Below are 15,718 nucleotides of genomic sequence, written 5' to 3'. Positions count from 1 at the left end.
TCCCGGGCCTCGAGCAGCCCCACTGCTCAACTTCACAGCGGGATCATCAATAAACAGATTGCGAATGCGTGGACGACGGCAATCAGAGCAGAGCAGCCATTTCCTGACAGCTCGGAGCCCCGGGTTCCAGTGCCGCCATCGGGGTGGCACCCGCCGGCCCCACACACTCTGGGACGCCTCAACGCGCATCTACGGAGCGCGTTCCACCCCCACACGCTCGGGGCGCTCAAAGTTTTACTGACAACGCGGGCCCCGCAGCCCTGAGGGGAAGGCGCCAGGCGCATGCGCGTACGGCATGGCGCAGCAGCTGCCCGCCCACGGCCCTGAGGCGCCGCTCGCTTTTGGCGCGAAAACGCCTGAGTGAGAAGAGGAAAAGCGGGGCGGGAAGGCGGGGCTCTGCGCCACGGCGGTCGCCCATTCGCCGGCGCGGCTGCGGCGCGAAGGGTGGCAGGCGGGGCGAGGGCCGGGAGCGAGGCGGCAGCGAGAGCGATGGATCTGGCGGTGGCGGTCGGCGGCGCGGGTGCGGCACAGCAGCACCAACAGCTGCGCGATGAGGTGGCCGAGAAGTGCCAGAAGCTGTTCCAAGACTTCCTCGAGGAGTGAGTGCGGCCGGGGTGTGTGTGGGGAGGGGTCCGTCCTGTCAGGGTCTGCGGCCCTGCCCCCCGTTCCCGTCAGAAAAGCTCGGGCCCAGCTCTGAGGTGCTTTGTGCCCGGCTTTCCTCCCGCGGAAGGAAGCGTGGTTCTGTTGTGGTAACTTGGCGAGGCCCCTCCGGGCCTTGTTGTCGAAGCGTGGAGGCCGCCCTCGAGGGGTCCTTCAGCAGCGAACCTTGGCGTGGTGCTGAGGGAGCGGAACCCGGCTGGCCGGGGCAGGGTCCTGGTCGGACGAGAAATACAGTCCGTGTGGCACAGCGGCTGTGCGGAACGTAGGCCCGGCCTGTGTGTGCCGGTGTGTTCACAGGGGCCACAGGGAAAACCATTGGCGTTGGAAAGGCTCCATTTCACCGCCAATTCTACTGCTAATCCATGTCGGTAAACACCACGTCTATGTCGCTCTTAAATACCTCCAGGGGTGGTGACACAGCTGCTTCCTGGGCAGTCTGTTTCAATGCTTCACAACCATTGCAATGAAAAACATTTCTTACAATCCGACCTATACCCCCTGCTGCAATGTGAGGCTTTTTCCTCTTGTCCTATGACTTGTTGCTTGGGAGACAATATTGTTGGAAGAGATATCTGTGAGGGAATGGGGGGTGCAGTTGTTTTCTTGCACATGTTATCCTTCTCTCTTGAATCCAGAAGTATGTGGTTGCTATTTGATGTATAACTGTCACTCGTTTCTCTGGCTTGCTTTCAGATTCCAGAACTGCGATGGGGAGGTCAAATACCTGCGTGATGCTGAAGAGCTGATCCGGCCGGAGCGGAACACACTGACTGTGAGCTTTGTGGATTTGGAGCAGTTCAATCAGCAGCTCTCTACCACCATTCAGGAGGAATTTTACAGGTAAAGTGTACGGATTGTCTGAGAGCTGATCAGTGCAGCAGTCACAGGTCCTTGAGGTCTGACCTGAGGTTCATCTGCATTCTGTATCCTGAAAAAACTCACGTTTAGGAAATTATTTTTACTGAATCAGAAGTTATTTCTCAACAAATTCTTAGTTAGTAATTCTGCCTTTCTGAAAACGACAAGTTAACCAGGCAGTGGCATTTTCTCTGATAAAGAAATAGATGGTCAGAATGAGAATGCAGGATAAGCTCTAGAGCTTATTGCTCTGAAAATATTTTATTGACCCAGTGGCTTATTTTGAGGCTCTGCTTTTTAATATAAGGAGAAAAGTGTCATAAAATGAGATCTCTAAAGTCTTTTCTCATACAATTAAAAAATATATAGTTATCCCACAGCAATCTCATTTTTAGCATATTCAGATGAGCTTTTGTGTGTTTTTTCCTAACGTGGTTGTAAAAGCCATAACCTGCAGATATATGATACAAGCCTGTGATGCAGTCTAAAGTGAAAAAGACATTTTGATATCTTCTATAGAAATCAAACTTATTTTCTTTATTTCAGGGTTTACCCTTATCTTTGCCGAGCAGTAAGGACTTTCGCTAGAGACCATGGAAATGTTCCTGCAAGCAAGGACTTCTATGTTGCATTTCAGGATCTGCCTACCAGACACAAGTAAGATGATTATTAATCCTAGGAACTTGTATATTCTCACAACTGGAAAAAGATGCCAAAGGGTACTGAAAATGTTCTCATTATACAGCATAAAAGGTACATTTTACATGTACAATTGTGAAGAAGTTGCATGATTTTATGAAGCAGTTTTTCATTTGTGAATCATGCAAATGTTAGATTGGAAGAGACTGCAGATACTGACTAATTAAACTTCTGTATTTTAAAATCTGATATAGATGATGTGTTGCTTTTGAAGTGCCAATGATGTAATTTTTGCTTTAATGTTAACCTAAAAGTATGTGTAAAATGACAAAATGGGAAGGTATTTTTCTTAACATTGTTTCTTTTGCCTGTTACAATTGTTCTTTAGTTACAAATTGAATGAAAACAAACTGCTACTACTTGAGTATTCTGGGCCTAAAATGTCAGCTGGACCGGGAATTTAATCTAGAATTAATTTCTGTCCTGCACAGGATTCGAGAACTGACATCAGCCAAAATTGGCTCGCTGTTGCGTATCAGTGGGCAGGTGGTACGTACCCACCCAGTGCATCCAGAGCTTGTCAGTGGAACCTTCCTATGCCTAGACTGCCAGACAGTGATTAAGGATGTGGAACAGCAATTTAAGTACACACAGCCAAACATCTGCAGAAACCCAGTCTGTGCCAACAGAAGGAGATTCCTGCTGGACACAAACAAATCAAGATTCGTTGACTTCCAAAAGGTACAGCGGTGAGGTTGAATGGGGTGGTGACAAATGGTGATGGTTCTTGTGGTGTTTGAAAGGTGTTGCTGCTGCTGAACGTTGAAGACTGTTGATTTTGGTTGGGTCAACATCAAGAAAAGACCTCAAGAAAAGGCACTGGAGTTTCTGCCAATTGTTTCTTTTTTTCTTTGAAGACTTATCATTAAGCATGAGAATTTACGAATAGAATCTAAAGAGTTTTATTGCATGATATTTATTATGTAAGCAAGCCACTGAAAACCCACATATTCAAGCCTTTGTCAGTCTCCTGTCACAGATACGTCATGCATAATTATTTCATGCAAGTATGAAAAGAGGCGTGTTTTTTGTATCTGTGGTGTTTTACTCTTCCACATGAATTTACTCTGCCAGATCCTCAGTGCATTGCATCTCATGATAATGTGTCGCACTGAGTAGAATCTGAGTGGCCTGAGTGCTTTTCCTTGACTTCAAATTTGGCACTGTGGCTCCTTTGAATCCTCTGAAGTTTCCCCAAGACACCCAATTCATCGTGCAATCAGATGGTTGCAAGCAAACGCTACCTACTGCAGTTGTTAGCAGCTTAGCTTTAAAAGCAGTTCCAGATTTGGTGACATCTGAGTGCTTAATGTTCTGTACCTCCTCAGGTTCGCATTCAAGAGACGCAGGCTGAGCTGCCCCGAGGCAGCATTCCTCGAAGCGTGGAAGTGATCTTGCGTGCAGAAGCAGTGGAATCTGCTCAGGCAGGTGACAAATGTGACTTCACAGGATCACTGATTGTTGTGCCTGATGTGGCTCAGCTGTCAACACCAGGTTTGTTGCGACTGCTCATCATCATCATCACCTCAGTGCCATGTAGCTTGTTCTGGTTGCTGCTGTTCTGACTCTTATTCTCATGGCAGGAGTACGTGCAGAAACCGGCTCACGGGTTAGTGGGACGGAGGGCTATGAAACCGAAGGAATCCGGGGACTTCGTGCCCTTGGAGTCAGAGAGCTGTCCTACAAACTGGTCTTTTTAGCCTGTTACGTTGCACCAACAAATCCACGGGTGAGTCTGGAAAGAAAATAGAAAATTATTGATGATTTGTGCTCTGTATTCTTTCCTTGAATTAGAGGGTGGGGTTGTACAAAGCTTTAAATATGTATGTGTACCAACCTCATGTGCATTACCCAATTTTCTGGATGTAGAAATTTCTTGCCTCATTCTAGAGTAATTAAAGATCTTTTAAGTTCTGGTTAATGAAAGACACATAAAGAGGCAAGTTTTAGTCAAAGGAAGCTGTACTGGTGGATTTTTTTTGCTCTATGTTTACTTACTGAACAAACAAGCATCTCTTGTCCTTTTGCCCACGTTCTGAACTTAGACTCCATTTGCTCCCTATGGAGTTGTCAGTATTGTTTTTATGCTTCTTGGTTTTTTGAAAGTATAAGATGATGAGATTCCTTAGCCTAAGATTAGTCTTCATAAATGTGTTCTTCTATGCAGTTTAGAGGGCAAGTTTGTGTAAGCTCTTGTGTGCAGTACTCGCATTCAGTACTGATCGTGTTTGTCATGGTTTTACTTTTATTCTTTTGAATTTCCCTTATTTAGTTTGGTGGAAAAGAGCTTCGAGATGAAGAACAGACTGCAGAAAGCATTAAAAACCAAATGACGGTGAAAGAGTGGGAAAAGGTGTTTGAAATGAGCCAAGATAAAAATCTCTATCACAATCTGTGTACCAGCCTCTTCCCCACTATCCATGGTGAGACTCCAGTTGTAGTTTCAGGGGTTTCAGTTGTGAAATACTAGTTCTTTCTGATATCTGTGTAGTACCATCTGGGGAAGTGTTAAAAGCTCAATACCACCTATCTCAAACACTCCCCTCTAAAACTGGTTATGCTAGGAAACAGAGAGCCAAATTCCTGCAGACTTGTATGAAATCATTAGGACCTGCATGAGTAGTCACAATGATTGGTTTTGCTATTGGTTCATTTACTATGAAACTTTACTCTTTACTTTATATTTGCCTACTTCAAAGGATGTAGGAGCTCCTTATCTGTATACTGATGTACATAGATGTATGTGCATATGTTTGCCACTGCTTCTGGCTCAGAACTTGTTTGAGGACTCATGTCTGAGAAGTTTGATCAGTAGAGTTTTGTCCATGTTCTGAGCTGCGGAAGCATAAGGAATTCAGCTGCCTTCTGAGCTGTTCTTCCCTGAAACTGTATCAAATTCATAAATGCAGTTTTAGTGGATGTTTAGGAAACAGGTAAGCTCTGAGTTGGCCTGTCCAAGTGTTTTGATGTTTCCTTAAATAGGAAAAATGTGGAGTTGCATGTGGATTTTTAGCTGGGTGTTTTTCGTGGGGCAGGTAATGACGAAGTGAAACGTGGTGTCCTGCTGATGCTTTTTGGAGGAGTTCCTAAGACCACTTCAGAGGGCACTTCACTGCGTGGGGACATCAATGTTTGTGTTGTTGGTGATCCGAGTACAGCCAAGAGTCAATTTCTAAAGTAAGAATCTCTTTAAAAATCAATGTTTAAATATTGTTCAGTGTGACCAGAGCTGTAAATGTGTGCTGTGCCTCTTCTACATTAAACAGAGGAGAGGGAAGTAAAATAGTTAAGAAAACTTTCCAGGAATTGTTTGGACAGTTATTTGAATAGGGCTGAAGCAAATTTGACAGGTCCCTATGGTAATTACAAGTAATTGAATTAAGAGTTTGTTTCTGTTGTTGTTTAGGTAATTATGCTTATTCTATGTCTTTGAAAGTCACTGAATACTAAAAAACACATAAAATAGCACATCTTATAATTTTGGACTAAATTGTGATTCTTTTTTTTCCTCACTTGTTTTAGTTTAGTCTAAGTTGGTGGGTCCCATCACTTTGTTCAGCTAGAGCTATTAAATCTGAACAGTAATACAAAATAATCATGTCTATAATGCTACATCTTAAACTGTACTCTTTTTTTTTTTTTACTTGAAATTCTATTTAATACGGTTTTATTTTGTTGTGATGCTCATTTACCACTGCATCATTGTCCATGAGGTTGAGGTCCCTGCAGCATACGCTGCAAAAAAGCTGCAAAAGCTACTTTAAGCTGTGTGCAGGCAGTACAGCTGCTTCAGGCTGCCTGTGGTCAGTCTAGCTGCTTCCTGCTGTGTAGCCTTGTGCTCTTCTTTTGTGCTGACTGACATTTACCTGACCTTTGAGGAGCTGTGTTGGCTTGTGAAGTCAGCAGAAAATTTGTGGGAGGAGGTCTGGATTGCTTTTTCTGCTGGTGTAACCAGACTGTAGTTAGATAAAGATTAGTTCCGAAGGTACACTCAATTATCATCGTAGATAGGAGGACCTACCTGAATGTCAGTTGCTTCCTGAAGGAAGGGATGAGTCCTGGCTTTAGAAGCTGAAAGCAGTGATTCCTGAAAGTTACCTTGTTTCTGTAGGTTTTGGTGTGTCAATCTAAATTTGTGCTGCAGCACAATTCCTCACTGTTATTTTTCTCCATAGGCATGTGGATGAATTCAGTCCTCGTGCTGTGTACACCAGTGGGAAAGCCTCCAGTGCTGCTGGTCTAACAGCAGCTGTTGTAAAAGATGAAGAGTCACATGAATTTGTCATTGAAGCTGGAGCACTGATGTTGGCAGATAATGTGAGTCCAGGAACTGGAGAGTTTTCTGCATCCTTGGAATTGCTGTAATTAATGACAAACTGTCTTAAAGATTCTTTTGCTCCAAAAGCTTTTGAAATGAGCCACCTATTCTTTATTCTTCACTGCAGGGTGTGTGTTGCATTGATGAATTTGACAAAATGGACGTGCGGGATCAAGTAGCCATTCATGAAGCAATGGAGCAGCAGACTATATCCATTACTAAAGCTGGAGTAAAGGTACTTTGTGCTATTCCTTTGTCTGTGTAGCCTACAGGATTGCCCAGGTGTGTGTGTGTGTGTGTGTGTGTAGATGATGTTACACTGATCTGTTCAAATTACAGTGAGTAGGTTAACGAGTGGCCACAGATTTATGTCTTTTTTTGTTTCTTTGTCAGGCTACCCTGAATGCCAGAACCTCCATTTTGGCTGCGGCAAACCCAGTGGGAGGGCGCTATGACAGATCGAAGTCATTGAAACAGAATATAAACCTGTCAGCTCCCATCATGTCTCGGTTTGATCTCTTCTTCATCCTTGTGGATGAATGTAACGAGGTAACTTTGAGCAACTGTACAATAACTGATATCAGAAAAGCCCTTTGGAGGTCTCTAGTCTAATCCCTTGCTCAGCGCATGTCACTGAAGTGTAGGTGGTCAAGACCTTGACCTGGTGAATTCTGGGCATTCTGCAGCCCCTTTAGGGTACTATGACAGTGTTTGACAACTATAGTGTTGGGTTTTTGTTGTTGTTTCTTAAAGTATGAGTTAAATCTAATCATAACTTCAGCTTGTGTCAATTGCTTCTTTTCTTGACACTTGGTACTTCCAAAAACATTATACTTTCATTGCGTGTATAAGCAGACAGCTCTTTTGTACATAATGTGCTCCCGACCTCTGCCCATCACTGTGGCCCTCTACAGTTTTAGGTGAAGCTGGTCTCGTGAGAGCCTCTTGCTTCTGCTTTTCTTCTTTGCTAAGTTAAATGCTGGCAGTACAATTTGAACGTACTCTGCTGAATACAAGGATGCTGCCTTTTCATCTTGTGGTGATTGGACCTGCAAACTTAAGAACAATAGTCATTTTTACAAACTGCTAGTCACTAGGGTTAAGATGGCTACCACCTGTCTATGTGGCATTTGCCTTGGGAACATAAAAGATACAGAGATTAATGTTGGTTCAGTACTATTTTTTTCCACTGTTTTGTTCAGTACAGTGATGTAATTAAGAAGGGACTATTGAAATAGATAGAGTAGGCTATAAAGAAAGCAAGCAGTTCCCACGCTGCAAAGTGCTGCTTTCTGCCTGTTCTATGGGTAACTTGTAACCCAGGAGAATTCCAAGAGGTTGTAAATCCTAAAACTGCCTTTCATCCATTCTGGGCTGTTTCCTTCTATTATAAATCTCCGGGGCATTCTCCTGGGCCTTCTGGCAGAGCGTCTTTCTTCTGGAAAGACTGGCTCAGCCATGAGGAGTGTGAGGGGAGGGGATGGGAGGAAGAATATAAGCCATTGTTTTGATATTTGGCTGCTGCTGTGAAAGAGATCTAACAGAGCACTAATATCCCAGGTCACAGATTATGCCATTGCCAGACGCATAGTGGATCTGCATGCCAGAGTAGAAGAATCTGTAGATCGTGTCTATTCATTAGATGATATCAGAAGGTACCTGCTGTTTGCGAGACAGTTTAAACCAAAGGTAATTCCACTTTCTTGTATAAATTATTCATTATGAGATAGCTCCCTTTATTGAGTTTTGCAAAGTTCCATTTCATTTCCATGTGGAGGGTAGTTTGTTTTCTTGATGAATCTGTATACGTGCAGATAGAGTAAGGTTAAAAAGCACGTATGCAAAGCTGTAGTCAGTGTTAGTACTTTGTATGCAGAATGAAAGGTAAGCAGACAGAACAATCTCGTAGAGACAAACGTGAATTGTGCCCAGAAGCAAGGCAGTGGAATAGAAAAAAAGAATTGGTTAAAAATCTGCTCTAATATAATTGATGCATCAGAGTACTTATTATAATGTAACTGTTAGTGTAGTCATTATTGCAATATAATTCTAGTATGATTGTAATTCTATTTATGTGTGGTGTGCGTGTGATAGAATATTTTGGAGAAAAGCTGTAGTTAGTAACAGAAGTCTTAAGAACTAATTTAAGAAGCATAAACTTTAATGCTTTTAACATGACAAACTGTCTTACCGTCTTATCTCACAAAGATATCTAAAGAGTCTGAGGACTTCATAGTGGAGCAGTATAAACGCCTTCGGCAGCGTGACAGCTCTGGAGTGACAAAGTCATCCTGGAGGATCACAGTGCGGCAGCTGGAAAGCATGATTCGCTTGTCTGAAGCTATGGCCCGTATGCACTGCTGTGATGAGGTACTGGGTTTTTGATGGAAGTTTATATTAATGTTGTGGGAGTTCTGGCTTTTTGACCAAGGCATTTTATGTATTTAAATTCCGTGAGTGAAGAGGAGAGCTGGGATTGTGTTTTCACTTGTGACATGGTTATACTCTGCCTGAATTTGTATACCAGAAACACTACTTTCTAAAAACAACAACAGAAAAAGCACCCAAAATGCAACAAAAAGCCACCTGAGATCATCTGGTCCCAGTTACAAACATGCATATTTTTGCGTGGTTGTTGTAGCAGCACTCTCAGCTTTTTACCTGTCAAATCATTCCACAGAGGAGGAACAATCACTGATTAATACCAGCCAGGACTGATGGTACTGTCTTCTCTAATCTTGCACAGTTTATAATCTCTTGCAGCTTGCCCTGACCTGCAATCTAAAATGCCAGGGTTGTTTAAGGTATCTGAACCTCTGTAAGAGTAGGCAGAGATCCATTCAGGCACGTATTTGTGATGTGAACTCCTTCTCTGTCAGCCAGTGTTGAGATGTATATTGTGTTATAGCCATTAGCTGTAGCATGACTGTTAACCATGTAGTCTTCACTTCAAAATATTCTTTGATTAGAGGTCATGTGACACATGTGACAGAAACCTACTCACTGGTTGTATAAGAAGGTCATCCATTGGGTTCTTTTTAATTAAATTCAACTTAGAAAGGAACAGACTGTTTTTAGTATGGTTCAACTAGAAAACATTTCTCCAGTTTTTGCTTTTCAATTCCATGGGAGAATCTCATTAATTATAACGTTTTTCATATTCTTTGTGTTTAGACACATATCTTACATGTTTTGTGCTCTACTAATCTTCTTTGAAATGAACTAAAATTTGTTGTCTCCACATGATAGCTAAAGCCTGAAAAGTTCCATCAGGCTGCTTATTTTCTCCGTCGCTTTATGTGAATGCAGAATACTTGTAGCAGGATGTAATTTAACTTGTGGGGGTCTTTACTGCTTATGATTAATTAGGTGAGATGGGTAGAAAGTCTACCACAATCAGGGTGAATTTCTGGAAACCTTTAGTAGAGGAAGAGCCATTATGCCTGTTTAATATGTATTTTTTTTTTAAATCTTCCCCAGGTTCATCCAAAACATGTGAAGGAAGCTTTCAGGCTTTTAAATAAATCCATCATTAGAGTTGAGACACCTGATATCAATCTAGACCAAGATGATGAGCAGGAAATGGAGTACCAAGAAGACCAAGATGGAGTCAATGGTAAAACATCTGTAGAGAACTTTTCCAAGGAGAAACGTACCTCCAGTTCTTATAAGCTTACCTTGTTTGTGTGTATGCTTCTCTTCAGTTTCCCACCTATTTTTCCCCTCACAAAGCCTAGGAATCTTAGCTCCTTAACTCTCTTACTTCAGCCTTCTTGTGGGCTCCACTTGGCTGACTGGTCGGTGCAACACTGTTCAGTGGCTCAGATGATTAAACAGTTAAAAGGTGTTACAGAGTTAAACTTGGTCATGTGTCCAAACAGGTGAAGCAGAAGCTCCAGCTGGGGTCAATGGTCTTGTGAATGGGATAGGTGGCCATTCTGAGGATGTGAACAAGGACGCAGCACCAAAAGCTTCTCTTAGACTGGGCTTCTCTGAGTACCGGCGAATTTCTAATCTTCTTGTCCTGCACCTCAGAAAAGCAGAGGAAGGTAAGAATTTGTTAAAAAGTTGGCAGACTGAGTAGCATCACCATGTGTGAATCGTCTCTTTGCTGAAACAAATGCACCTGGCATTTACAAGGGAAGGATGAATTCTTTATCTTTGTGTGATGGTGATCTTTTGTCCGTAATCAGGGGAAGGTTCTGCAAGTCCTTATGACTGCTTGTTCTTGAAGCTTCAGTCTGATGTGTTTGCTAGGCTGCTCGTGTAATTTGTGAACCACATGGATGCATAGAACTGAAAGATTAAATTCTCAATCTATCTATCTCAAATTAAAGCATGATACAGCCTTCTGTACAAAGCATGTTGTTCTAAGAATGGCAGGGGAGCCTGACAGGCTACTGTGTGTTTATCTTCTCAGCATTATAACTGTTAACACAGAAACCCTTTTCTTTTATGATTTGAGAGGTATCTTACTATTGTTATGTTTATTCTAATTGTGTGGAATGGTATTGTAATTGGATTTTTTAAAATATGACTTTTATTTGCAGAAGAGGATGATTCATCGTTAAAGAAAAGCGAACTTATTAATTGGTATCTGAAGGAAATTGAATCTGAAATTGAATCAGAAGAAGAACTAATAAACAAAAAGAAGATCATTGAGAAAGTCATTCACCGACTTACACGCTATGTAGGTATAAAGATGTGTGCATAGAGGAAAAAAGGTTTTAAGATATATTGCAGCGATTCATTTTTAGCAGAATTTCCTAGTATGAGAAATATGTTTAGTGCTTTTATGTCACTGACTGATGCAGCATAAGTGCCTTTCTTGTTTAATATTTGTTAAAAATAGTTACAGAGAAAACACTGAAATAAATTAGAGGTGTGTATTAGTAAGAGTTGGAAGTGCTGTTTTATTTTCTGCTATTTATAGACGTGTAAGTGCTGTTTTTCTGTATTTCTTTAGTTTTGGTTGCAGTAGCGTGCAGAAATACAAACAGAACATCTTAGTTATTGTGTCCTACATAACACAGAGCTCTGAAGTAGAAATTATTACTTCGCAGGATCAAAATGTGTATTTGCAAAAAAGTTACTCTTAACACTTTGGGATTTTTGAAAGAAAAAAACACTCCCCATTTTTAAAAGTATGAATGCTAGACTGAAGCCTTCCCAGAAACCAAGCTATGTACAGGTAATTATTGGAATTAGGAACTTACTAAAGAGTGAATTCACAGGTAGAAGGGTTAAAGAAGGGTAGAAGGTAAGAGATGCTGCTGGTAGAAAAAGGAGATGTCTTTTTAAGAAGGACAAACAGTCCTTTCTGTTGTTGGAGGAATACATTTCTTTTTCTCTGTTGCAGGACCACATTCTGATTGAACTGTCCCAGTCAGGCCTGAGGGGTTCCAAAGAAGAGGAGACTTTTGATGAAGACCCTTACCTGGTTGTCAACCCCAACTATATACTGGAGGACTAAGGGCTGAGAACTGGACTGTAGGACTGAATAGTGACATGTTGGAAAATGCATTCTTAGTGCATTCTTGCAATGGTTGCTGTATAGCTAACGAATCTGTACCAATGCTTTATTTTGGAACGCACCAATATTCAATTAGTGATGTATGGTTGATCACACACACTGAGCATACTTGGAAAGTTTTTAAAGAAATAACATCTGTGAGTTTAATTACTACTTCTGGGTTTCGCCATCGTCACCCAGATGCAGAGGAGACTCATGCAGTCACTTTTTAGTGTCAAGTGAAGTAGGCACTTCTGTTTTAAATGAGAGGAATTTTCTTATATTCATTATTGTTTTATTGTATTTGGTAGACTTTTTATGCTATGGGCTTTTATTGCTTTTCTTACTAACGTAAATAAAAGACCATTAAATGTTTGGGGGTGGATTTGTTGTTACTAGTATGTGGGGTGTTATTTTCTATGACTCTGCTTTGAGACTGAAAAATTAGTGATCTAAACCCTTTGTATCTTAACAAAGATTAAATTTCTTGGATGATAGATGCTGTTTTAGGAAGTATTTAAATGCCAGTAACAAATAATGACAACTGATAAATTCTTTTTCTTTCTAGATATAATAAAGCTGTGCATGCTCCTGTTGCAAAATTAGAACAGAAAATTTAGAATAGTTGAGCCCAAAGCAAGGCTTTTAGCTCAGGATGGCCATACCCTCCCAGCTAGAGGAATGTCTTGACTCGTAAGTGACTTGAACAGTGCTATCATTTGTGAGGGATTTTTAAGAGTGCATGAGTGAATGTTTACAGATAATTGTATTAGAAAATTTTACTTAAATTTATATTGATCTCAGTTATGTGCTGTATAGTATTGGATTATTACATTATCTTAGAAGACAAATATTCAAGTTTTTTTAATTCTTATCAACCTGATACCAGCACCTGTGAAAGATCTGTAAAAGCTCAAAGAATACCATGATATTTTAAGTATAGGTAGTGTAGACTAACTGCTTTTAAGTGAGATCCAGAAATGAAGCTTGTTTGTAAACTGTTACCACTTTCTTGCTAGTCTCTACTACCTTTGGGATTGATGGGGAATTAGCTCAGAACTCAACTGCCATTGCTGGACCTCTCCTTAGTGAGTTAGTACACAGAGTGCATCTGCAGAACCACATCCAACCCGAAGAAGCTCTGGGCACTTCTGTGTCTGAAGCCCAAGGGACTTTTGTCAGCAAGGTCTTGTGATTTCCCAGCTGTCCCGGTACCTCTCTCACACATTACAAGACTTTCCTGCCATGGGCATGCAGTCTTCCCTAGGGGTATGTCAGGATGGCATAGGGAGGAATTTTTGTATGTGATCTTTCCATTAATAGTTTCTAATGAGATTAAACTGTAATTTAAGGTGGAAAAATGTATATTTATATTCGTTTAGAAAGATAAAAATGTCTGTAAAATCTGAATTTCCAGCTTAAGTTTTTGCACTCCAGAATAAGGAATTTTATAATTTATTTCGAAATCAACTTTTCAAACCAGAGCATAAATATATTGGCCAAATTTTATCAGTATTCATATATTTTAATAAGGCCCTTTTTCTCCTTGGATCCTTTTAGCATGTTAAAAGCTACGGTCAACATTTGGGTTTGTTATTATTACTGTCATTTCAAGGCTCAGCCTTTTGGTTCCAACAATTTGTTAACAGTTGAATATTGTACCAAACAAGAACAGAATTTGAGAAAAGATTCTAAGTTGATTTTGTGACCTTTGTCTCATCTATGCTTCCACTCTTCGTGAGTAAGGAAATAACAAACTCCACTGTGAATGCTAACAAGTTTTGGGAACAATGCTGTCAGTCCAATGGAAGAGAATACTTCTAAAGCACTTTTAAGAGGTAAATACTTTTTCAAATGTGTAACTTTTTAAGTGTACCCTCTGGGATTTACGCCTTAGTCTCTTTTTCCAGAACACCATCCTGCATTTGCTGAGAATGAGAATTATCTTCCTCCTCTCCATGACGTGTCCGGTCAGTAGCCTTCCACATGTTACTGCAGAATTTCTTCATCAGGAATTCTTTGAGTTGTGCTGAAGGTGATATTTACATATGGTTTTTGGAATTCCTTTTGTTAGTTTGTATTTGATCAGCAATTTATACACAGTCCTAAGTAATTTTTATTGCAATTTCAACTCAAGCCAACTGAATTGAATGCTTGTTCACTCCAACATATTAATCTTCTGAACCTGAACTGATTTTAATTAGTGACATCTTCTTATCCAAGCTCTTGTTGGCATCAGAGCCATAGATAAGATTGTCCTGCACCAAACTTGAGTCTTGAATGTTCCCAGCATGGGAGATACTATCGCTTTTCTGGGTAACCTATTCCTATCTTTCCAATGCCCTGTGCTATAAACTTTTCTAACCCCTGAAGCACCAGACTTTACTACTTAAAGGTTTTCTTTTAAAACAAAAAACCCAATCAACAAAACAAAAACCTCCAGGTTTTTTGTTGCAAACATCTGCAGCTTTTACTGTGGAATTGTTACCAGTGCCTTTAATCCAAGTACAGTCATATTGGGGAAAAAAAAAAATTAAGTGATCCTACTGTGCCTAATATAAATAGCATGAAACAAATCCAAGAGAATATTTAAACTATCCTTTAGATTTCTAGATTGAAGCCTAGATTCCTTACAGATTTGATAAAGAGTCGTGGTAGTAGTGGACATGGATTCCTACTTCTCTTTGTTGTCTGCAGAGGTAAATCATTACAGTCCAAATGTGCCTTAGTCTGACTAAGCATACCTTTAAACATGGATGTTGTATTTATGGAATTAAGATTCATAAATATTGCAAGCTGTACTGTGCTGTCATTGGGCAGTATTTGCAGTAACATTTTTCTGCTACCTTTTTTCCCATAAACTGCATCTTGCCTACAGCTACATTTTATTAAAAACAGCTGCCCACCTACAGCAACAGTTTTCTATATTGTTAATAACTCACCCTGAAAATAAGGATAGGGAGATATTTGTTCTTCGTTATACATTCTTTCTTTCCTCTGCTCTCTTTTAGTAAGGAGGAAGTGTTTTATTTCTACTTCCTCTTTCCCTACTATTCTGCATGTATCATATAGAAGAGGGATATATTTCAGGAGTTAACACTGTTGTACTCAAAAATAAACAGCAGGTGGTGCTATCTATAAAATTCCTATTCAATCTTGTTAAATTCATCGGGGCTGGGAAGGAAAGAGTACTTATGTGCTCAAAACAGCAGGCACAATGTTTCAGCCAGTTTTTTAAGGCTCCCTAAAAATATAAAATAGTTATCTGAGCACCAGATACAGGAGTCAAACAGAGTCCAAATACACATATTATAGGCTTTGTATATGCAGGAGGTTGTCAGCTGTGAGTCAAAGCAAAAGTTTAGAGACAGTGTCTACTATAATTTAAATAATAATGAAAATATTTCTTGACAGCAATAAATTGCCCAGGTAATTCCACCTACATTTTAGACAAAAAATAGCTTTTAAGAGAGGTGAAGTGGGAGACAGAACTGACTTTTCAGTATAGTTTCAATATAGTTATGTAGAATTTTGCTTAGTTAATTTAAATGTGTTCTGCATTTAGGCAGCACAGATGGTGGTTCTCAATAATACAATCTCAGCTCTTCAATTTCGCTGTATTTGCATGTAGAACAGTAAAGTTATCTCCTTGTTGCAGCACTTTGGGTAAG

General features: G+C 40.5%; 1 protein-coding gene and 1 long non-coding RNA gene across 2 annotated transcripts; one reads left to right on the top strand and one right to left on the bottom strand.

The window, feature by feature from the left end:
* Window positions 1-406: 406 nt before the first annotated feature.
* Window positions 407-13,747, top strand: MCM6 (minichromosome maintenance complex component 6). Its single transcript, NM_001006527.3, has 17 exons — window positions 407-599; window positions 1,354-1,500; window positions 2,065-2,175; window positions 2,649-2,898; window positions 3,546-3,711; window positions 3,801-3,946; window positions 4,490-4,640; window positions 5,253-5,394; window positions 6,393-6,534; window positions 6,663-6,770; window positions 6,929-7,084; window positions 8,096-8,224; window positions 8,744-8,905; window positions 10,016-10,151; window positions 10,417-10,584; window positions 11,086-11,225; window positions 11,895-13,747. Exons 1-17 carry the CDS (start codon window positions 490-492, stop codon window positions 12,006-12,008), a joined length of 2,478 nt encoding a protein of 825 aa, NP_001006527.3. The 5' UTR covers window positions 407-489; the 3' UTR covers window positions 12,009-13,747.
* LOC112532758 lies at window positions 3,838-10,419 on the bottom strand. The gene is made up of 4 exons (XR_003076039.2): window positions 10,213-10,419; window positions 6,239-8,335; window positions 4,055-4,130; window positions 3,838-3,952 (listed from the first exon to the last, which is right to left on the bottom strand). It is a non-coding gene; the product is annotated as an uncharacterized LOC112532758 (long non-coding RNA).
* Window positions 13,748-15,718: the final 1,971 nt, after the last annotated feature.

This window comes from Gallus gallus, chromosome 7 (assembly GCF_016699485.2).
Source record: "Gallus gallus isolate bGalGal1 chromosome 7, bGalGal1.mat.broiler.GRCg7b, whole genome shotgun sequence".
Lineage (NCBI taxonomy): Eukaryota > Metazoa > Chordata > Aves > Galliformes > Phasianidae > Gallus > Gallus gallus.
This window is presented reverse-complemented; position numbering and strand designations above follow the sequence as displayed.